The following is a 25,549-nucleotide window of genomic DNA, read 5'->3' as shown; positions in this document are numbered from 1 at the left end:
AACTTTCCCAAATAGGACAATATTTGCTCCGAGTACAATTTGAAATCCTGGCTATTGAAAAGACATATATTTCAATGATAGTAGAGACATAGGAACAAAATCTATAGCAAACATTCATGACTCCACATCACATAAACTACATAACATTGTACATGAAAGGTATTTGCAGGTAGGTCATTCCTTGTCAGTTCAACCAGGGGCTCCAGCTCATAGTTTCAGATCTGACTGAAATTCAGTACACTAGTTCTACCATGTGTGGAACATTCGTGTACAAAGTATTAGTTTCCCCCGCCAATTAGTTCCAGAATTATAACTTGTGAAAGAATGTGGTGTGATCCGGAAGTTGCAACCTGCATCTGACAATCTATCTTTAGACCCAACTTCAGGTCTTAATAACTTTGGAACTATTCCACACAGTCCAGTGAAATTTTTAAAACCCAGTAACATCCATTTAGAGAACACACTCCGTGAATCAAAACACCAACATATTTCTGAGGGAAAATAAAAAATTCCAAAATGTGATTAAAAAATGTAATACTTTAAAAGGTACAAATTGTAGGTGCCCTCTATGCCAAATATAGTTCACTTAAAAGGGGTAAAAAAAATTTTTGTGGTAAGCTTAATGTGGCCTAAACACACACAGAACTCGTCATGCCCATATCAGTCACAAAAACTGAATTACATGCACACGAAAATACAAAAATTTGAAAAATTACCTGAAAAACATGGATTTTCTATGTGTGGTAGCACAAAAGGGACAAGTGGTATCCAAGCCAAATTTCACATGCTGCATAAGTAGACCATAATGATATAAACATCTCAAAATTTCAGCATGTTATTGCAAGACATTTGTGTACAATGGAAGTTGGCAGATGTATTTGGTAATGAGGCCATTGTTCCACAACACAATTTTGTAAAAACATATCGTAAACTGTTCTGCCTCCTCTTATCCTCTCCCACAACTGTTTAATCACTAAGCAACAACATATAGACAGATTAACACAACCTATCATTAATGTTTACTGCGCCTTAACTGCTAAAAACCAGTCGATTGTGCTTCAAACAGAAGTTCTCCCACACTTTAGCTACTGTACTCTGTACATTGAGTGGCAAATTGTACTGCCTTCCTGACACTGTGGTAGGAACTGGAACTGTCATAAGAATATGTTCAAAAGGAATCCAACGCCTGTCTGCCAAACATGGCAGACAGGCCATGCTGGTCCTGCTCGTGGCATGAAGTTCACAAATACATCACCTTCTGCTTCACAGCACTCTGCAACACATCCTAAGTACCATTTGTCATCATAAACAGCAATAACATAGCAAACTGGTTATATGTTGCTGCTTTTGCTTCTGAATCCTGAGTCAGACACACTGTGAAGACACATGTTGTGCATGAACCTATAGTTATAACCGAACAGTCTGCTCATCTGCACATTGTCAGAGTCCACTGGAGAGAAGTGATGATGGCTCCTTGTGCGTGCAACAGTTTTAACGTGTTCTAGTCTGCTTTTTAGCAACTCTTCGACTGATTTCACCTCATCTTTCGAAACATAGAATGATTGTATGCCAGTGATATTTTTCTGTACCCAGGTAAATAACTGAAGAGGTGTTAGAATGTGACCTTCTGTAGGGTGCTGCAGACTAGCTCGTGATGCCATGCGCTTAATGGTAGCACCAATATCATCACATACATTTTTACCATGACGTGTTGCGAAAAAATTCCATTCTGAGTGAATCTGAAAATCATGGTAATGCATGCATAATTTTTTGAGATTTTTACAGCTTTTGTACTGAATAGCTGCCCCATCACTGAAGTATTTCTCAAAATGTATGTGAAGCAGTTTGTTTTTCACATATGCCATGACAGTGTGAATGTGGGCATGAACTGCAATGGTATTATGAATTAAACAGTCACTAAAAACGCACAGGTTCATGACAGACACCTCACCTGATTCACCTCTATAGTAAATCGCAAATGGCTGGAGAGCTGCTTGACTTCTGTCCCAATGATATCCTTGGATGGCATCTTGAACTATAAATGCATAATTTCCAGAAAAGTCTATTACTACTATAATTTCATCTCGTTTCAAATTATCCTTACAAAACTGGAGATAAGCCGATTGTGCTGTTGCTGTGAAGCTGTGTGTGGTCACTTTGTCCATTTTTTGACAACACATTTCAACAAAATCTTCCACTGTACTTTGCTTTGTTTCAAGACTTGTGTGATCCATGTGTGTCCATTGTTTATAAGAAGCAAATTCATCGTCATCCATAAGGAGTTCACCATACAGTTTGTTATTCATGTGTTCTGCAAGTTTTGCCTTACCAGGACACTGTTCACACCTGTGTATCATGCACTGGTAGGAACTGATGTCACACACTAGCAGCTTCATTGCACCTTTGTAATCCAGACCAGAATCCTTTATAGCAGCAAACATCAGCTTAGCACTTTGATGGGTCTCACATACACAAACATTGTGTGTGCCCCTTGCACTTACAGGCACAACCTATTTTGGCCGAAGATTGAAAGATGATGATAAACCTACTTTGGTATTGGGATACTTTTCCTTGAATTCTACATATAGTTCTGATATGTTGCATAGCAACAGTCTTTTTTGCATCTGTACACGTACATTTACCATTTTCACCATTACATAATGTTTTTTTCCAGGCATTATTTGGCTGTAGTCATTATTTTCATAAAACTCCGACACTAGCACATTTATTTCTGAACTCAATTGCTTACCCTGAGCCTGCTGAAGTTGTGGAAGCACTCCTTGGGTTGCTTTTATTTTCCTAGCTTGCTTTACCATATATGTAGAAACACTGAATTCCTTTGCAGTGTAGTCAATAGGCCAGCTGGAAGGTGGAAGGGTAAGAATAGCTACTTTTTTCTGGCATGTGGATATGGCACATTTTTCTTTCAAATCGTGCACAATTTTGTCCAAATCAGAGCATTTCTGGCATGATTTCCGTTCCTTTGGAGCAGATAGTTCTTCCTCTTCCACCATTAGTGTGTCAGCTATTTTGTGCTTTAATTCCATTTGAGCTTCTTGTAGTTTTCTTCTACCATAGCTGGGCCTGTCTCTTTTTCCCAACTTTGTGTGTCTTCACGGGAGACGAACCAAGAGCAGTCACTGAAGTATTTAATTGCTCATCTGCTGTGGTTGTAGGTGGCTGATACTCTTCATCACTGTCATGTAAATTATCAGAATATTCTTCATTTTTTAGCAGTGTAACATACCTGGAACATAACTTTTGTCCTGGTTTCATGTTAAGTCCTATGCACTGTGTGACTTTCAATACTGATTTTATATCAATTTCTCTGAGGCTACACTTCAATGTCTTCTTATGAATACGAAATGGATCAAAACAACTTCTTTGTAGGAAAGAATACTTATCCAGAAACACTTTCATATGATGATAACAAACACTAAAGTTTCCTGGAACTGTACTACTTGTGCTCACAGGGTGTATCCTGGATCTCCATAGCAACAAATCTTTGTTCGATTCATCCAGATCATACAGTACAAAGCGAATGCCACATTTTGTTCCATATGTTGTTTTATGACATTCAGATGCTTGTGCTCTACCAATACTGCAACTTTTTTGAACAAAAGCACCATTAGTACACTCTTCTGCCTCCATACTGACTTTCCACAACAGTACTGACCAGTCTGAACTAGAATCTTAAAACCATGAGTAACCTGTAATTGTTGCTTGTTTCCTTTGTTGTTCCTGCTTAACAATGACTCATTCTGTCCCTGAAAACTACCGTTGTTTAACTTCCTGTTGCCTAATGGTGCCCAACAATTGCTGCAGCTTTATACGAAACAAGCTGTCTGCATCATCACTATTACTTGCTAAATTGTGTTAAAAGAAACATGACCAAATATATCTCTGTCAACTTTTATTATATGCAAAAGCCTTGCAATAACAAGTTGAAATTTTGCCACACATTATATTATGGTCTACTTATGCAGTGCCTGAAATTTGGCTTGGATATCACTTGTCCCTTTTGTGCTACCACACTTAGAAAATCCATGTTTTTCAGGTAATTTTTCAAATTTTTGTATTTTTGTGTGCATGTAACTCTGTTTGTGTGACTGATATGGGCAAGATGAGTTCTGTGTGTGTTTAGGCCACATTAAGCTTACCACAAAATTTTTTTTACCCTTTTTGAGTGAATTATATTTGGCATAAAGGGCACTTACAATATGTACCTTTTAACGTATTACAGTTTTTTAATCACATTTTGGAATTTTTTATTTTCCCTCAGAAATATGTTGTTGGTGTTTTGATTCATAGTGTGTGTTCTCTAAGTTGATGTTACTGGGTTGTAAAACTTTCACTGGACTGTGTGGAATAGTTCCAAAGTTATTAAGACCTGAAGTTGGGTCTGAAGATAGATTGCCAGATGCGGGTTGCAATTTCCGGGTCACGCCACCTTCTTTCACAAGCCATAATTCTGGAACTAACTGGCAGGGGAACTTAAAATTTTGTACATGAGTGTTCCACACTTGGTAGCATTGGTGTGCTAAATTTCCGCCAAACCTGAGACTATCAGCTGGGACATTTTCTCAAATTGGTTGAATTGATATGGAATGACCCAGTTGCAAATATGGACAATCATCAGTTGTATAATGGAATGATGACAATGGAAATTTGTACTAGACCAGGACTTGAACACAGATTTTCTGCTTATCACGAGTGGTCGCCTTACGATTAGGCTATCCAAGCACAACTCACGGCCAGACCCAAACTTCCATATCTTGTGAACAATGTGTCTACAACCTGCATTCATACATCCATTGTTGACACACGGTTGACGACACATGGAAGCTCGGGTTTGTCGTCCACAAGTCATTCTCATCTACCCTAATGTCAATGCAAGCACTCACGATAAGTGGGAAATCGAGGTTCGAGATCCAGTCTGGCACAAATTTTAATCATCATGATTCCATTATACAGCTGATGGTCATCCACATTCACAAGTGCGAATAGATGTTATGTATTTCATAATGGCTGTAGTCGCTGCAGTGCCTGTCCCTTCGGTCATGCATGCATGTCAGAAGGAACTTTGCACCATACTTTTGAACAACACGGACACTGCAATAATGTACGTAAGACTGTGTCTGATACACAGAGCTGCTGATCAACTCTTATTTCAAATTAAAGTCAGTACCTGAAATTAAAATAACTGTAGCATGTTTCTGAAGGCCTAAAGTTGCTACTAATAACAAGACAAGTTTCATGGTATGAAGTCTGGCAAAACATGGCAAGATGACAAATGACATTAAGGTTATTTCTCTGGTGAATGTAAATCCAATAACTAGCCATTTTTGATTACTCTGATTATTCAATTCAGAGCCTTAACCAGTTTTGGACTGACAGGTTCATCTTCCAGTGACTGTTGAAGTTTAGTTTTGTGTTTACATTTAGTTGACATTGAAACACTGAAGGTCAGTTCCTGTGGTCAAAGATTCTTGAAATGGTGGTGCCCTTGTTACAGGGTGTTATCATTACAGAAAAGTTTAACCACAGGAAGCAACTGCCAATGTTGCATTTCCAATGAAATGTAAATACATAAAATCAAACATAGGAAGTCATCTGAAGATGAACCTTATAGTCAAAACCAGGACGCACTTTATTTCCATCCAAGTCTCATAACATCAACTTTCTATAATAAAATACAAATGACATGCATTTGCCTAGTGAGATAGTTAACTGTTCTTTAGTCTTCAAGCAATATAATCTATTATCTTCAGCTCTAGAATAGGTGACACTGTTCTCTTCCTCTTACACACCACTATCCTATCTACTTTTTATAATGCACAGCACAACATAAGCAACAAAACAACTGTTGCTGATACTAATACTATAACTAACCTTAAAACAGTTCAAATCACTTTATATCAGTACTTGGTGAGCAGCTTCAGTAATATAACCAGCTTCGGGCCAAATTGTCCAACAGACATTTGGGGCTGAGCATGATTAAATATCCAAAACCTATCAATAAGTACTAACAAAAAGATTTTTAGACTGTTTTCATGTCAGTTTTTGATATCAGCTGTTGTTACCACATCTAAAATTACTATGGCTAATGTATTTATCATCATCTACTCCTAAAATTACTAGCACCACTATAAGCATAAACACTACTGAACATTCCAAACAATATGAAACTTTCTGTTGGATTAGGATTCAAAGTCCTACGTGTGTCTTTCACACACAATTCTCTACTATCTGAGCAACCCTTATGGATCAAGCATGAGGTTTCAGTTGGCAAATTATGGTCTTCCACTTTGCCCTAGTTCACAGTGACACTCTTATGGATCCCACTCGAGTAGCACATCTGGGAGGAAGCCTGGGGCAGAGAATGGTTTTGTCATAGACAAGGGAAAGTTCTTGAATGTAGCTTCTTTCATAGGATAGAGTGTGTGGAAGAAGAAATTTTTTTGCTGGTTTGTCATACACAGGGAAAATTAAACGGCTTCAGATTTGGAATCCCGCCATCCTGATTTAGGTTTTTCCGAATCACTTCAGGAAAATGCCCGGATGGTCCCTCTAACAGGACCACAGTAAATTACCTGTTCTGTCCTCTCATCATCAAACATATATGTCAATTAATATGTCTGCATATGTGACTCAAGTATGTGTTTAATATAACCAGATACACAAAAAATCTACTCACCAAATGGTGGCAGGAGAAAACACATAAGAGTTAAGGAAATATGCAAGCTTTAGGAGCTCCTTCTTCTGGTATAAGAGTTGAAAGGGGGAGGAAGGGGGATGAAGGAAAAGGACTGGTGTGGTTTAGAAAATGGGGAGGATTGCAGAAAATTCACCCACAACCTACCTTCTCATCCCATCTCCCCTAGTCTGGGGTTGTGGGTAACTTTTCTGTAACTCTTGTCATTTGCTAAACCTTGCCAGCCCTTTTCTTTGATCCCTCTTCCCTCCTCTTCAACTATTCTGCCAAAGTAACCATTGGGTCTGAAAGTTTGCACATTTCCTTAACTTTTATGTGTGTTCTCTCTTGCTGCCACTTGGTGAGTAGATTTATTTTTTTAATCAATCCAGTTGGCGTAATTCGTATCACTTCAGGCAGGGGAGTTACCTTCATAGTCGCGGATGTTGCTGAATTCAACATATGTTAAAATTCACGAGAAAGTAAGAAACACATATTTTTTGTTTTCTCCAAAAAAATTCCTGGCCCAAGATACAGGCCTCCAAAGAGGACACTGCGAACACCATTTTGAAGATGCAAATTTCTGAAAAAGTTTTAACATGTTGTATCTCTTTTACAGTTCTATATATTTTGTTAGAGGTTTTTTTTTATTTATTTGAAAGATGATTTATGGTTGCAATGGTATCCTCTGTTTGGACATATCTATCAAAAGTGCTTTTACTGTTGCCTTTTGAAATTTTTTTATGATTTACAGAAAACATATGTTTTTTGAAAACACAATTCAGAAAAGTTTGATTTTTTTCTGCTGACTAGTACCCTGTAGTACTATATTACCTGTAAAGTAGATTTTCCACTTTTAAGTCAGACAGGTCCCCCGCCCCCCACTGCCAAGGGTAATGTATGTCTTCACTGAAGTTGTTTCTTACTAATTTCTTTGTTACAATGTTTATTTCTAATGTCTTTGTTGCAGTTATTTCTTATCACTTTCTTTGTTGTAGTTATTTCTTTTCACTTTCATTGTTGCAGATATTTCTTATACACTGTTGTAGTTTCTTGTCAGGTTTCTGTACTGTAGTTGTTCTGTGCTAATTTGTTTACTGAAGAGGCTTCTAAGAAATCTGAGACCATCCAGTGAGTTCTGTGTTTTCATGACGAACTTTCAGTTGACACAGTTACAGTGTGTTTTGTGAAAAGGGCTGTCTGAAATGTCTTCCGACTGGGGCCACAGGAGAGTGAAGTGTGCTGACTCCCTGCATATCCAATAAAACAGACATTGTTCAGGTTGTGAATAAGTGTCCTCATTTGAAGACTCTGTTTCAAAGTGAAGATGTTTCAAGTGACAACTTTTTGTGTTCTAAATGTTTTGACAGAGTAATAACAATGATAGTATCTGAACAAGGCGAGGCCTGCCATGGTGCAGATTTTGTATCAATAGAGGAAGAATTAAATATCCTGAATTGGTTAACGACAGTAAGTCCTGTTAAGAAACCGTGGTCAGTGAAGTTGAGTCATAAGCTCTGTACATCAAGAAAGCATAGAGAAATTACTAAAGCTATGGATGAATACACTACAGCAAAACCGACCACACTCTTCAAAGTAGAAATTCCATCTTCAGAAGAAAATGAACCAAAGCACTCTTGCACCTCTTGCCAGGAATTTTTCACAAATATCAATTCAGCTGTTTAATATTGCACACCCTGCGGTGAATAGTTGCAAGTTTTAACTATTATTCCAGAGACATTTTCAAAGAAAACAATTTTGAACCAAGTTCCATCAGTATACGGTAGATAAATCAAGAAATGTGAGGTCTGTAAAAGGAGTCTTTGGAAGACCAGACCCCTATTATGGTCATCCTGTAGAAGCAGCTCAAGTTCAAATTGTGCAGTTATTTTATCTGGAAGATAAATGGGACTGTTCTCACCAGAGCGCCAACAAAAAAGACACTATAACTGTAACATGTTGAAGGTCAAGAAGTAATGAAAGTGAAGAGGTACATGACTGGCAGTGTTAAAGAAACTTTTGCAATTTATAAGAGCAATTATACAACTTCAGATATTGGAAAATCAAAATTTTATGCACTATGACTTAAGTGGGTAGTTCCACATCCACCCAGAGATGTCTGTTTATGTGTGAGCTACTCAAATTTTGAACTTTGTGTGGTAACTTCGAAAAACTTACTGGATCACGTGGCATATGACACCCTGGTTGGGCGTGTGAAGTCATTAGTGGTCTATGACACAAAACGAGAAACTTGTTTGTTTCAGTAATGTGGTGACTGCTCTGGAAAGGGAGAATTATCTTTACACACACTTGGCCTGGAAGACGTAGCAGATAACTCTGCAGAAATTACACATGTGACATGGGAAGAAAATAAAACTAGCTAAGAAAACTGTTGCCTTTGACAGTTTCATTGACGAACTTGGTAAATGGTCAGTGAAAGCAGTAACACACCAGCATCTGAAGAAATTGCAACAACTCATTCCAGAAGTGAAAGGGTGTGTACAGGCTGAAGAACTATGTTTAGTGCTTCACTGTGATTTTGCTGAGAACTGGGCTGTAATTCTCCCACAACAAGTGGGAGTAATGACCAGGTTTCAATTTTTACAGGAGTGACATATTTTCAAAACAAGACCTCAAGTGGTGCACTTGTAAGTGATGACACACGGCATGACTCAGCACATGCTTTGCTAGCAATGCACAAAATTCTTCAACTGCAAACAAGGGCAGAGAAGATCATCATCATTTCTGATGGTGCTCCTAGTCATTTTAAAAATCGTTATTAGCTGTTTGAATTGAGTAAGTTGCTTGTGCCAACTGACTGGGTATACAGTGTATACAGTGCTACTGGTCACGGGAAGGAGCCTTGTGATGGTGTAAGAGGCCATGCTACAAAACATAATCTTTCCAGACCAAATACAGCTGCGATTCAGAATGGTGAGGATTTTATGAGAGTCATGAAATCTTACTCATCCACAGCCCTCATTCTTTTGTCCAAAGAGGAAATCGAACAATTCTGTGAAAAGAAAAAAGAAGAATGGTGCAAACAAATGAACTAATATTGCATGCACTTTAAAGAGCAAGAAAGAAGAAATTTGTCCATTCAGCCAACACCTCAGAAACAGCAGGATAATATTTACATTCACAACCTGAAAAGGGAGATGTTTGTGGCGTGTGAGTATGATTGTGACTGGTGGATTGCAGAGGTTATAGACATCAGTTATGAGTTAAATGAAATTGTCGTGAACTTTATGCTACAACATGAACCAGCTGCTGGTTATGGGTTTCCAGTTGATGGAAGCAACAATGCCGTCAGTGCCCATTTCCTGTTCACAATGTTTTTAAGATTGTAAGTGCTCCAGTTCCTATTGGTTCAACAGGAAGGCAGCACACTATATCAAAGGGAGATACTGAAGCAGTGAAACATATTTTTCGTTCATTGATTGGCTGATTTCTGTACAAAATAGAGTGCACAGAAGTTGTATAAATTGAAACCTTTAATTCTTTTGACCTTTCACATACATTTTGGAACCATTTAAAATGCTTGAAAAGTGAGTCTCTTATTCATCTTTCAAAACTAAAATTATGTTAAATAAGGCTAGGTTTTGATCTTTATGAGCCTGTTATGTGATAATAAGGTAATAAAACAGGTTATATGTATGGCAAAAAATTCAATTGTTTATAAAACCTGTTCCACCTAAAAGTGGAAGCTCTCCTTTTCAGGAAATGTAGAACCATATGGTCCTAATCAACAGAAAAAAAATCAAAACTTTATGATTGGTGTTTCTGGAAAAAAAAAAAAAACATAAATTATGAAAAAGTTCAGCATGCTATAGTAAAAGAACTTTGACAGACGATTCCAAATGGAGGATTTCTTTGTAATCATAAAGCAATTATCTTTCAAATAAAAAAACCAACAAAATATCTAGAGCTGTTCCACAGATACAGCATTTGAAATTTTTTTCTGAAATTCACAGCTTAAAAAAAGTATGCGCAGTGTCATCTTTGGTGGGATGTATCTCTGAGCAGAAATTTTTTCGGAGAAAACACAAAAATGTGTGTTCCTTACTTAGTCCTTCATTTTAAGATATGCTAAATTCAATAACATCTGAGACTATGAAGGTAAGGTTTTTTCCTAGCCTGCCTCAATAGATATGGACTATGCCAGTTACATTTTCCAGTATGTGTATGTATGTTTACTCTAGCTCAGGGGAAGAATCCATCCTGAAAGTAGCAAATTTCTCGGTCTTCTTTATGTGCCTACTGACGAATCAGCATCTCCACTAATAGGTGAGTTGTTACCTTTATTCCTTAAATTATTGTAACTTTTTCCTTTTATTATGCTAATTGATCTAATCTTATATCACTGTAAAATATTTCGAGGTCAAATAAATTACTGATACTAATATGCATGTTGCACCATCACATGTCTGACCACACGACTTTCTGGCCCTCTGCACACAACTTTTAAATTGACTAGTTTTGTACTCCCAAAGGGCCCACCATATTTCCTCACAATTCACTTACTCTGAGATTTTCAACATGCTGCCTAGTACATCATGCAACCATACTCTAATCACGACTCAAAAAAGCTTTTCAAGACCAGCAGCAAGCTGTTTTGCCTGCCCGTTACTCACTGGCATACATGCATGTAAAACTGCTTAATGCCTTGAATAACTGTCAACGTAGTGCATGAGAATTTTTTACGCAGTTATTGAAATTAACAATTTACATCAACTACTCCCTTGTACCCAAGACCATGTAGTACAAATACCCGAACTTGTTTACATGGCCTCATAATTAAGGTATACTGACAAATTGTATGATAGTTACAGCTTGATACAATATTAATAATAAAGGAAGAAAAATTAAGACACAATGAAATAACAGTTAGGGGTCTATAAAGATAAAATTATTAAATGATGTCAAAATATAATGTATGGGCTATTCATCAGTTGTTAAATCAATCCTAAACTTAAACTCTACTGCCTTCTGGTTCCACACCTGCCTCAGTAAAACTCTAGTCACAGCACATAATTTGAGGTTTCCTCTTTACTTCTTTTCGGAACACTTGGTGTATTTGAAAATGGACCATGTTTGAGGCGTGTTGGAGTTTGAATTGGCACTATCTGGTGTGAGCTGCTTATGTTTACAAATTGTTTGTGAGAAATATAGTGAGTCACTGGACTGTGTGAGTGCTGTTTGGAGAATAATATTAGAAGAGTTTGTGGCACTTTGTTAGTGAGTTATTCTAATGTTGGCATTTACAGGCAGTTATTGGGTTTGGAATTATTGGTGTGGTATCTTGATTGTGGTTCGATATTTAATTTTATGTTTCGTTTTTGTTGGTTACAAATAAAAAGAAAAACTTGGCGAGTAGTTCCCTGCACGGTACAATGAGCGGGGACGTGTTGATCATTTCTACAGTTATTCACTTCAATTGCCAAGTATGTGAAGAATTACATTCATGGAGAAGCTATATAGTATATATATAGTGTGTGTGTGTGTGTGTGTGTGTGTGTGTGTGTGTGTGTGTGTGTGTGTTGATAATTATGTTGGACTATGGTTGGTAGGTATCGTGGAGTCTGTTTTACCTACGTTGTCGAGGTCATGCTTTTGATATTACTTATATGAGCGAGTTTTGTTTTTGTGGTACTGTGAACTTCATTTTAGCTATATAACATGAATGAAATTTCCGGCATCGCATTTTGGAGCTATGAATTGGTTCGTGGTATTGCGAACTTTGAGCTATATGGGTCAAGGGAAATTTCCAATAATAGCTTTTTTCTGTTTTGGTTTCAATGATTGTTGATAACTATGTCTGCTTGATTTCCACATTAATATTTGTTTTGGCATGCCTGCATTATTAGCACTGCCATATATTCAGTTTTCCCACACAAAAACCACTAATCTCCACAGCTGTCGCCTTATTTTCACTGTATTTCTGCAATTAAATATTTCTCATATTATTTGTGTCTGTCCATGTTTGTAATAAGGATGTTATGAATGCCATATTGTATACACTTTACATAGGGGTGTCCGCCATATTGATGATGTCATGAGTCAAAGCTGACAAGTGGTATCACAATTTTCTTTTCTGCCCAATAAATTAAATAGTAATTCACACAAGAAATACTGCAACAACTTTTAAGTGTGTATGTGTCCAATAAAGGTAGGTCACACTAATTCCATTTTAAATGAAGGAACCAATGCAAGAAATTGCAACACAATGAAAATAAAATTGAAGTAGCCTGAGAAGTGCTTGATGTTTTTGCTATTTGTATACCTCTGAGCTTATAAATTTTGTTTTATTTTTCATTTGTTTAAAGTACTGTATACACACAGCTTCATATTATTTCATCTGAAACACAGAGCTACCTTCATCACCAAACATACTTTGCATGGTTGGGCTATGTCGGTGAACTCCAGGGATATTTTTATCACGTTCCTCATTTTCAGAATGGTATCTCACAATTTTATGCAGATACTCTGAAGTTCTTGCTCATATTTCTGAAAAATACAACTGGCCTCTTATGTACTAATTACATACTGTTAATTTAAGCAAGAAGCCATCTCAAGTTCCCAAAAAATAACTTCATTACATATTTTCCAAGTAGTGTCTTATTCTACAGTTGAATGGATAATTCACAATGAGTATGAACATAGATGTAGATTGTGGTACAGCACCATATTCTTATAGAAAGGGATAAACAAATTTAAGATGGGAGCGTGAACAGATTAAAACTGGCAGGTAGCTGTCTGTAAACAGTACTTTAGGCAAATGAAAAATACATAAGACTGGGCAGTGACACTGCCGTAAAAATACGTTATATGTACTTATAAACCAAAGAAGCTTTGATAATATTCTTCAGGAAATAATGTACAGAAAATATTCCCACATTAGCATTTTTTTACGAGAAAGAGTGGGAAGGACACAGTTAGAACAATTAGTTGCAAGTAACACAAGGGGCATACTACAGTGCAATTTTATTTAGGATACAGATTTGCTACAAACTCCTGAAGATAACAAGGTATTAAGTTGTAAAGTTAAACCATGTGTTTGGAACCAATAAGTGAGAGTTGACACAAAAAATTTATCACTTCAAATTCTGAAAGAAAAGTAGGGGGATTACACATTTTGTTTGTAAAATACACAATGCACATATCATGTATATTAGAGTCCATATTAAAGTCAAGAAATCCATACTGTACTTGATGACTGACAACATCAAATGGTTACCCAATGGTCTCAGGGCTTCCTTAAGTAACACCAAAATGCCTGTAAAGGTAGGTTGGTTGGTTTGGGGAAGGAGACCAGACAGTGTGGTCATCGGTCTCATCGGATTAGGGAAGGACTGGGAAGGAACTCGGCCGTGCCCTTTCAGAGGAACCATCCCGGCATTTGCCTGGAGTGATTTAGGGAAATCACGGAAAACCTAAATCAGGATGGCCGGACGCGGGATTGAACCGTCGTCCTCCCGAATGCGAGTCCAGTGTCTAACCACTGCGCCACCCCGCTCGGTTGCCTGTAAAGGATAGGTATATTGGCTCTTTATTCCCCCCACCTCTTCGGAAACAAGATAGAGCTTTCGATATCTATTGGCATTTCCATTATCAGGCTGAGTCAAAGGTAAAGTACATACTCATTAAAACCTTACTCAGGTAAGTAATGCACAAGTGAAGTATACACACAAATGTGACATTATGAGAATAACTTTTACTGTAGTTTTATTTTGGTGCATATTTTATGCAGATTGGATTTCAACTGGGCTTATTTCCATCATTCATACGCATCATGAGTCAAAAGGGATGGACGATACTGGTAGGTTAAATATTTCCATATTTTACAAAACTCATTTAATCAGTTGGCATCGGCCACACTCTCAGACTTGCTACAGAACTATTACGCATATCCACTGATAGACAAATTTTCCCTACAATGAAGTGTATGCTCTGCAAGATAAGAAACTGCTGCTTTTTGTTTCTAGCCTATACAATAAATTATCAATTTTAGAGCTATTTTGCAACTCATAAATTCACTTACAAAATCTGCTGTCACACAACCCATATCAATTCAAGCATGGGGTTACCTCCCCAGTCTCAGATGTTATTGAATTTAGCACATTTTAAAATTCAACATTAAGTTAAAAAACCCTTTTTTTTAATTTGTCCAAAAAAGTACCAGGTTTGGGACACAAGCTGCCAAAGAGGAAGAATTACATTCCCTGAAACGGTCAGCTACTGAATCTGTGGGGGAGTACACCAAAGCATAAGTGACCACTGACTTTAAAGTAGAAATTCCATCTTCAGAAAAAAATTAATCAAAGGAAGCTTCCACGTTACCTTTCTCAAACTTCAGTTCGGCTGTTGAATCATGTGCATCTTACAATGAAAAAGTTTTAACTATCAGCCCAGAGTAATTTTCAAAGAAAGCAATTTTGCACCACACTCCATCAACAAAATGTATGGGGGACAACTCAAGAAATGTGACATCTGTAAAATGAGTATTTGGAAGATCAGATCTCTTATTATGCTTATCCTGTAGAAGAAGTACATGTTTAAATAGCACAGTCATTTTATCTGGTAGATAAATGAGACTACTGTCACCAAAGTACACAAAAAAAACTATAACAGTTGAAGGACAAAAAAATGGTGAAAGTGAAAAAGTACATGACTCACAGTATTAGATAAACTTTTGTCGTATACAAGAAGGAATATGCAACAGTACCAATTGGAAAATCAAAATTTTATGCACTACAACCATAGTGGGTGGTTCCCCACTCACCTAGAGATGTCTGTCTGTGTGTGTGTAGTGGGCAAATTTTGAACTTTGTGTGATAACTTAGAAGAACTTACATGAATATGTGACATATGAGACCTTGGTTGGTTGTGTAAAGCAAATGACCTTTAGACACAGGATCTGGAATATGTGGGAGGTAACTCTTCACAAGTTACATATGCAATGTGGTAGGAAAATAAATTAAGCAAAATGTTGCCACTGACAGTTTCATTGATGGACTTAGGAAACAGAGTCAAAACAGTTAACACACAAACATCTAAAGAAACTGCAACAACAACACATGGCAGAAGCAAAGGGACGTGTACAGGCTGAAGAACTGTGTGCTTCAATGTGATTTTGCTGAGAACTAGTCCATGATTCTCCCACAAGATGTGAAAGGGAATTACTGGGGTAATGAACAAGTTTCAATTTTTACAGGAGTGACATATTTTCAAAAAGAAGACCACAAGTACTGCAGTTATAACTAATGACACAGGACATGACTCAGCACACGCATGTGCAAAATTCTTCAACTGCAGTCACAGGCACAAGAGTTCATCAGTATTTCCGATAATGTTCCTAGTCACTTCAAAAACTGTTACCACCTGTTTGTACTAAGTTGCTTGTGCCAATGGAGAGGGTACCTAGTGCTACTGAACATGAGAAGGGCCTTGTGATGCTGTAGGAAGCCTGTTGAAGCACCATTCTACAAAACATATTCTTTCCAGCCAATGTACATCTGCAATTCAGAACACCAAGGATTTCACAAGAGTGGTGAAATTGTACACATCTACAGCTCTCATTCTTTTGTCCACAAAAGAAACTGAAGGATCCTGCCAGCATAAAAAGAAGAATGATCCAACAAAACTACACCTATGAAAAAAAATCAGAAGACCCATTTCTGGACTCTAAGTGATGGGTGAACTTATATTGCACACACTTTAAAGAGCAAGAAAGAAGAAATTTCATTTGTAGGCTAACACCTCAGAAACAGCAGGAGATGATTCAGATTCACAGCCTATGGAAAGGGCTGTTTGTGGCTTGCGAGTATGACTGCGACTGGTGGGTTGAAGAGATTATAGACATCAATTAGGAGTTAAATTAAAATTTAAAATAAAGTTAAATTAAATTGTTCTCAACTACCATACAGACCAGCTACTTGATATAAATTTCCAGCTGCAAGCCAACACCACCACCATCAGTGCTCACTTCCGGTTCATAATGTTTTACAGATTGTGAGTGAGTGCCCCAGTTCCTACTGGCTCAACAAGAAAGCATCACTCAATATCTAAGATGATACTGATGCAGTGGAACACATTTTAGTTCACTGAATAGCTAATTTCAGTTCTAAGCAGAGTGCACATAACTTGTATGCTTCGGAACCTGTAAGTTTTTCCAATTTTCACATATATTTTGGAATCATTTAACATGTTTGAAAATGTGTCTCTTGCTCATCTTTCGGAAAAAACCAAATCCAATTTAAAATAAAACTAGCTTCTTGTTTCATGAGCCTGTTATTTGATAATGTGGTAATGGAAACTGGTTTGATGTACGGCAAAATTTTCAATTGTTTATAAAGCCTGTTCATCTTAAAAGTGGATGTTTTCCTTTTCTGTGAATGTAATACTATGAGGTACTAGTCAACAGTATGAAACCAAAATTTTTGGGAGGCATTTTTGAAACACTTTTTTTTTTTCAATTTGGAAAAAAAAAAATCATAAGGCTATAGCAAAAGAACTTTGATGCATAAGGCCAAACTGAAGATATCATTGTAATCATAAAGTAATTAGCTTTCAAATAAAGACTAACAAAATATCTAGAACTGTTCCAAAGATACGGCATTTTTAAATATTTTCCAAAAATGTGTAAAATGGTTCTCTGTTGCTTACGCTGAAAAATAGAGAAAAAAAAAATTTCTTTGAAAAACAGAAAGGAAGAGTGTGCCAAGAAATTTTAGTATGAAGGGGCACAAACTCAGTTTGGACAATAATTGACAAAGCGATTGGTCATATAATATTCAAAGGAACCACCCTGGTACTGGCATAAAACAATGTCTGGAAGCCATAGAAAACCTAAATAGGGATGGACCATACAGGTACCTGAGCCGCTATTTCTGAGGAAACTGTTTTGTTTGAGGGGGAAGAAAAGGATAAGGAATAGAGAACAGACACTCCAACCCCCCCCCCTCCCCCACTCTCTCTCTCTCTCTCTCTCTCTCTCTCTCTCTCTCTCTCTAACGATGTAGGCTAAAGACAAGTAAAAAAAATGTGTTGTTTTGCTTATTTAAAATATACCACTTGGCAACTTTTAAAATGTTGTCTGAATACATCTGTTACTGGAAAGTGAAGTCGGTTATGTGTAAATTCATTTTAAATGGGATTTTTAGAAGAAAAAACCAAACAGTTGTGTACCTAATTAGTTTAGCAGTTGTTGATTAATGTGCTATGCATGCAAGTCACAAGCCTAGAAATTTTGGCTGGTTGCTAGAAAGAGAACATGCATTATGTTTGTGGTTTTCTGCTTGGAAATGCACTAACAAAACACCATTACAATAAGTTTAACTAACAATTCATAAGGGTATGCAGTCAGGTGGCTTCTACAATGTCAAATACAATGTGAGTATTGCATGTCTACCTTTACTGTTCATTACAGGCTGAATGGGAAGCAAAAGATAAAGCTACTGACACCTAATCTTGTTAAACCCAATAGGCTACAAAAACTGACTCAAGGAAGCTATGCAGTAATATGTGAATAGATTACATACAGAAATAGCACCAATACTTGTAACAGGTAGTACCTGGAATATGAAACTGAGTGATTATATTATGCCTCCTCATGCCCCACCCCCATCTCCCTTGTATTATTCACAGTTGTGTGCCATATGTTCACTTCAAGCTTAACTACTTATCAGAGATTTGTCTGTTTTCTGAAATTTTGGTTATTTATAATGATAACTGTGTTAAATATTGAGTGAATGCAATTGCATTAAATACTGAGTGAATGGAGACAATTTGTGGTACAGATAAACCTTTTACAACCAACTTTATCTCTGATATATATTTTCAGGATTTATCAACATACAACTTTCAACCTAATCTAGCCCTTTGGCTATGCCACAGGCCACTGTCACCACAACCTAGTTTTCATTGAGTACCACTATCACATACTAACAATGAGTCTGTATATTATTTTTACATATATCAATAAACTTCTGAATATACTAAGTGTTCTGTCCCTCTACATATACAAACATACACGAAAATGAAGATTTGTAACAAATTATAATGGAAAACTAATAATTTTAAGAACATTGGCTGACAAGAACATATTTTATCCAGTAAAGTGGTGACAGTTCGTGATTTTATCACAGACACGACAACATCATAGATGACTTTTTTTATCACTTGATGATAGCTTTTTTATCAATTGAGGAGGGCTGAGATCTTCACCTAGTCACACGAACAGTTACTCTGTGACATTCTGTAACTACTCCCCACACCATATGACATAGGCCTATCATTTATATACCCCAGAGGATGCAACTTAAAAGTTGCGAAACAGGTTGTATGCATCCTGTAGTCAATCTGTTTTCAAAACCCAGAAACAAGCTATCAGAATCATCTGCAACATAAAGAGGCAAGGTTCATGTTGCTCTCTTTTTCCTACTCTAAAGATACTGAACCTTCCATGCCTATATATATTTGAAACAATAGTTTTTTTAAGAGAATATTTAAGAACCTCCAATGCCTATCAGCTGAACAGCTCCGTGCACAATTACACAACAAGAAATGGCAATAACATTCATGTCTCATATGCCAGAACATCAGCCTACCAGAAAAGTGTCCTACATAGAGGCACACACCTCCCTAACAACATCAAGTTGGTAAAGGAAGACAGCTTGTTCAAGAAAAAGCTGAAGTCATTTCTGATGGACCACAGTTTCTACTCTGTAAATGAATACTTCTCAGAATGAAACAGAATTTTATAATGTTAATTTATGGCAATTATTTGTTTATCAAAGTGTACTAGTTGTACATGTAACTCTGTGTGTGTGTGTGTGTGTGTGTGTGTGTGTGTGTGTGTGTGTGTGTGTGTGTGTGTGTGTAATTTTTTAACTTTCTGTATCATTGATTGACCTGTCCTGTATCTGTACAAGATGTCACAGGACCAAAACTAAATAAATAAGTATAACTGACTTTAATAAATACAGCTGCAGCAGACTATTGCACTTCCCACTCCGTTCTATATTTAATTATGTTAACACGGGCATTAAAAAGTGTTTACTGATGAACTAGCAATCAGTCAAATATAAAGTAAAAATATAAATCAGACAGAGTAGTTTGGTGAAGGTAAAACTGCACTGCACACTAAGCCAAAAGCACTATTACTCAGTACAAAAATTGTACTATTGTTATTTGAGCACGATATAGCAAAATGAACAGAGATATGTAAGCCTACACAGAAAGTGTTTAACAGTTTTTCAGTTGTGGTTCTTCCCGGGTATACTGCCGGTTCATAGTGTCCACTATGCGTTTGACACTATGAACCTGCAGTATACACGTGGACTGTTCGACCAGTTTTTCAGTTTTCATGTAGTGTGTGATATTAACCAATGTATTATAGTTAGATTGTCCAAACCAAATTCCCTAAAACTAGAATTTAGTATAGTAGGGACTTACAAGCCTAATTTTGGTGAGTTTCTGTACAATAAATCACTCATTTGACTTGTATGTTATGAAACAATACATTTATGATTCTTTCACTTATCTGTTAAGCTTCAGTTCTGATTTTAATACAACCTATAGATTCTAAGCTTGTAGCAATAAAAAGTCAAACAGAAGAATACATCTAAGGAGTCACTTTAGAAGGTCTATCTGTAGACTTCTCTGGCATTGATATGCAATATTACTGAAGTATGTGAGATTATATGAAAGTATTTTTATGAAAACTAAAAGGAAATAATATATGGAAAAAAAACCTAAAGGTATGTTGGGCAGAAACAGAATACCGAGAACAGTATCACAGGAAAAGAACATGGACATTTGTAGATTGCATCCAGAAAACTGGAACTTGGATATTATGAGGAATGATTGCGAATCTGTTAAGCAGCTTCGGGCTTCATACATGATATAAATCATGGAGCATGTGGGGAGGACTACCTTAACAAGAATGCTGTTTGTAGACTAACACTAAACATCAGCTTTTTCATGTAACATAGTGGTGATGTAAGGTCACACATATGCAAACAGAAAGAGAACAAAACACTGCCAAAATTCCTTTTGCCCCTATATTTGGTTTTAGAATGTACATCATGGCAACAGACTGATTTGTAGTGTGTATGGTCCAAAGTCTTACATTACATTGGAATGCAATAGCTTGCTTGACAGTTGGTTAAGCCAACAAATGTAAATATGAAATCTTGGACGTGGTAACATACTGATCTGTACATAGCCTGATGTCTAGGATAGGTTGACACACAACAGTTTGGCTCTGAGTTGATGAAATTTCAGTATCAAATGTAAGAATAGTTGATTAATTTTGAATAAATCAAATGATTAGCACAATGTTTTCAGAATAATATTTTGGGCTAATTAGTCATTGAGAAAGACATTATTTACAGTAAAAAAACTGTGTTGTAAGTATGAAATGTAGGCATAGTGACTATCTACCTACAGTTTGTACAGTGTTCTTCAGACACCTGAGCATACTGACATTTGCTTGCACACAAAAAAATGATATTCGAACAACCTAAACAATACAGGATGAGAGCAACACAACATGCTGGAGATAGTTCCTCAACAGCACTTTGTGATTATACAGTCATTAATACCACCCAACAGGTCTCACTAGCCTATCAGGTATAAAATAAATAAAATGCATTTCCAGATGTTCTTTCTACAGAAATGATGATCATACTCAAGAAAATAACACACACAGTTATTACTGCCTTGTCACCATACCTTGCTCATGCAAGCAAATTAATGGGAGAAAAAAATATTTACTTCCTGATCCTACTAACCCTATTCCATGCTTCCACAAAATTCTGAATTACATCTCAATGTAGGAATTGCCCACTAATGGAAACTACATATTCAACACGTCATAGGTGCTGAAGTGTAGATATTAAGAGCACATGTGGCACAAACTACATAAATGTAGACACCTTTTACAGAATCCTTTTTTATCTTTATATGTCCCTGCCCCTGCAGTGCAGTGAAGGCAGTAGGCTTCTGTATGGCTTTTAGCCACCTCTGAAAAAACATGTCTAGTGCCTTCATTATAACACTGTCACTTCACTCAACTGCTGTCACTCATATACAGTGTCAAGTTGCGAGTGTGCTGTCATTTGGATATGGGAATATTAACGGTCACAACTTGACAATTAGAACCTGCAGTACAGAAACAGTCATAGTACATGCCATGCAGAAGCTAAACAAACACTAAAATGGTACTACTTATGATATCTCCACAACTTTGAATGACTGCTTTTGTTGTAATAGTGTTCCAACATATGACTGAACATTGTTAAGTTTATATGTAGGTAGAAATTTAAAAACTGAAACCTAATTAATCAAATCCTGTGACACACAAGTCAGTCAACTCTGGAAAACTTCAGTTCAGTCTGAAGTTAAATATTTTCTGTGTGCCATTAAATACATTCGCAAGTTTATGTCAAACAACAGAAACCTCTGATGGTTTACTCACATTGTAATTAAAAACATTCTACAGATGTAAATAATATGTGAACTATTTTAGGTATCAAAGGCCCAACAGAACATATCTGAACACAATTATATCTACAAGCTGACCCCACTACCTCTGAAATAACTGTGTTCCGTATACTACTTAGTTACACGTGATGAAACTTGTAAGTAGTTTCCAAGTGGGGCTGTCATGTCAGACGAGTGGCAGTTGGTTGCTATCATTGTATATTGAATGCAATATTCCAGCCGTGATGTTATCAAAAGCGAGAACAACGTAAGATAAAACTAAGAAGTGCAAATGCTGCTGGACAGATTATTACTAATTTTTTCTCTTTAAATGACATAATGGGAAACATTTGATGTTAGGGCTATACTTACAGAGCTCTGCATACCGGTGAGTGACTCGACCAAGTTCCACGAGATATCTCTGAAGAAGATCAATCATAATTTCCAGAGGTGTGCTCATAATCGAATTCCATCCAATGGTCTGACATATCAATGCCACTGCAACTTTCAGGGCCTTTCTCGAGAATTCATCACACATTATGGTTCCCGAGTACCAAACAACTGAGGAATTTTACCTTTGCAGTCCACTACTTTTCATCGTTAATCTCCACTTTCTTTTGAACTTTGATGCACTATACTACAAACGATAGACAGGAAGCATTTAAAATCGTCTGGTTAAGAACTTCACGAACACACACATACAGAATTGGAGATAGGTGCCTTCAATTTCTGGTTAAAATTTTAAAACGAGAATCATTTTCACATACAAAATTTAAAAGAAATTTACTTTAGCCATAAGGTTGATACAACCGAAATATGTACGGCATTCGAAACCCGTACAGTCAGCAAATTATGTGTAAACGTAATAACCCACGCCATGACACTTTCGCGTAACGCACCCACACCACTGTTGACAAACTACTCCTACTTCTCCCGGTAAAATTTACGTCCCAAAACACAGACACGCCATTCTATCAATTCTATCCATAACGGCAAAGTTTATCAGACAAAGATGTGCTAGCAACCTTCTGTCAATCTTTGAGTGGCAAGTACTTTCGATATAAATATGCTTCTCCATGAATCTTCATATTATTCTTGTACTGTTTATACTACTGCTGCATTTAACAGATGACCAAGGAATGTGTAACAAATGGTACGTCCACTGGGTTTAGTACTGTCAAATATTCATCGGTTCGGCGGAGAGTTATTTTGATCCATTACTCATAGATTTATTAATAGCCAGAGAGTACAGTTTTCTTGTTATTAAGTGGAAGATGTGTAACGACATTAACTATTATTATCCTTCCTACGTCAATCACAAGTCATGACTATACAAACACGGTTTCCGAAATTCGGTTTACGTCTTTCAGAAGATGTGTTGCATGTAAACATAGTGACAGACTGTGTCAGCGTTACAAAGTTATGATTACACAAGCATTTTAATACAATAACAAATTAGCATAAGTATAGTTCCATAGAATGGGTGAAAAGGAACACAGGGGTGAATAGGTAAAAAATTAAGTAAAATTATTTTTACATGAAAATGTGTACGGTATTTTAATACATTTTAGATTAGCTATTGTCTGACACAAATATTTATTGCCTGATTTGACTCAGTTGGTAGTCATGCTGTTGTTATTTCAATACATTTTTATTTTCTATTAGCAGCTAACAGCCAAATTTCTGGGTGAAGCAAGAAACTTTTACTATTGCAACAAAATGTAAATATTAATTTTATTCCTTTACTTTTATCCGTTCTTTTACAGTATGATATGATATCTAGTTTCTGCAATGTTTCATTCATCATGTCATCATGATTTGTTGTAATAAATTGAAAATCATGTTTAAGGAAACATTTTGTCATTCGTCAGAGTGAAAAGGGACAATTGTAGACAAGCCCCATTTATTATTCACATTGTATTAGTTATTACACAACCTAATCTAATTTCAAATAACATTTATAGGTTTGTTGGACGCCATATGGAATAAAATTCCTAGAACCTACAAACCTAACCTAAAAGGTAAGCATTATGTTGAATATTTAACAGATGAAATTCAGCAGCCCTTAAAAAATGTTTAGAGAGTTGTGTTTAAGAAAAGCAGCAGAGAAATACAAAATTCCCAAGTCAGTGCTGCCTAGACATCAGAAATGCATTGGATCAGATGCATTAGGCCTACCTCTGAAAATTGGTGGCCAATCCATACTGCACAGAGAGGCGAAATCACCTTCTGCAATGCTTAAAAATGTGTGCTGAATGAGGCTACCATTTTTATGCATATGTTTTAGGATGTATAGTTAAGGCATATTTGGATTCCAAGGCAGAAACTATTTGTATATTGAAGGACTAATTCCCAGGAAAAAATTCAGCATATTGTTTTCTGAAATGGCACAAAGGGGCCTCCTCAGAAAGGATGTGCCAAAATGTTAAGAGATCCAGAGCTGCAGTTAGTCCTGAAAACTTGAAAATTTATTTCACGAGGCTTGAAGACACCATAAAAGATGTGCCATCGTCAACTATTATAAACTATGATGAAACTGATTTATTTAATGATCCTGGATGGAAGAAGGACACTACAAAGCAGGAAAATATAGCCTGAAAGTGTAATGAATCCTCTAAATGACTGATTGGCACTAACGTATTCTGCTATAGGCGATGGTGTACTTTTACCAGAATACAATGTACATGAGGCTTTACACATTTGTGACAACTGGACAACTGGGGGGCCAAAAATTGTCAGATATAATGGAAGTGCATCTGGTTAGTTTGAATACTATTGTTTTCAAGACTGGTTAAAAACAGTGATCATGGCATGCACTTCAAAATTACAAAGCCAAAACTTCTTCTTTATGACAACTTATCGTCTCACTTGTCAATATACGCTATAGAGTTATACGATCAGAATGGCACTGTGTTTATCTTCCTACTCAGCAAATCTACACCTCTTAATCAGCCTCTTGATGTGGCCTTTTTCACTCCTCTAAAATCAACATGGCACCAAATTTTGGAGAAATGGAAAAGAGGTCCTGGTGGAAAGCAGTATTCTCTTCCAAGAGGCATTTCCCAAACTTCTTAGGGAGTTAAGACAGTGCATAATGGCAAATGCAAGAGAAAATTCTGATGTCCTTCTTTTAAATCCTCTGATCAATACTAGACAGGTTTCCTGCTCTTGAGGATGATGATAATGATGATGATGATATCATCATCATCATCATCATCATACAAATTCAGATAAAGATTTAGTAAGTTATTTCACTGTTTCACTATTGAACAAGGTAAGGTACAATGGTCCCAAGGCATGAGTGCCAAAGAAAAGAATACCTGTGGAACCTGATAAGACTGTTTGTGTTGGTTTTTGTGCTGATGATAG

The 25,549-nt window shown here is 36.6% G+C and overlaps 1 protein-coding gene across 3 annotated transcripts in view; it reads right to left on the bottom strand.

Annotated features, from left to right (window-relative positions):
* The window catches only part of LOC126183288 (transcription initiation factor TFIID subunit 3), a 344,471-nt gene extending 321,195 nt beyond the window's left edge, over positions 1-23,276 (bottom strand). For all 3 annotated transcript variants that reach the window (XM_049925122.1, XM_049925123.1, XM_049925124.1), the window contains exon 1: positions 22,553-23,276. In XM_049925122.1, the coding sequence (XP_049781079.1) occupies positions 22,553-22,718 (166 nt within the window). In that variant the 5' untranslated portion in view covers positions 22,719-23,276. The remainder of the gene's footprint in view (positions 1-22,552) is intronic.
* Between the last annotated feature and the right edge of the window lie 2,273 nt (positions 23,277-25,549).

Source organism: Schistocerca cancellata, chromosome 4, assembly GCF_023864275.1.
Source record: "Schistocerca cancellata isolate TAMUIC-IGC-003103 chromosome 4, iqSchCanc2.1, whole genome shotgun sequence".
Classification (NCBI taxonomy): domain Eukaryota; kingdom Metazoa; phylum Arthropoda; class Insecta; order Orthoptera; family Acrididae; genus Schistocerca; species Schistocerca cancellata.
This window is presented reverse-complemented; position numbering and strand designations above follow the sequence as displayed.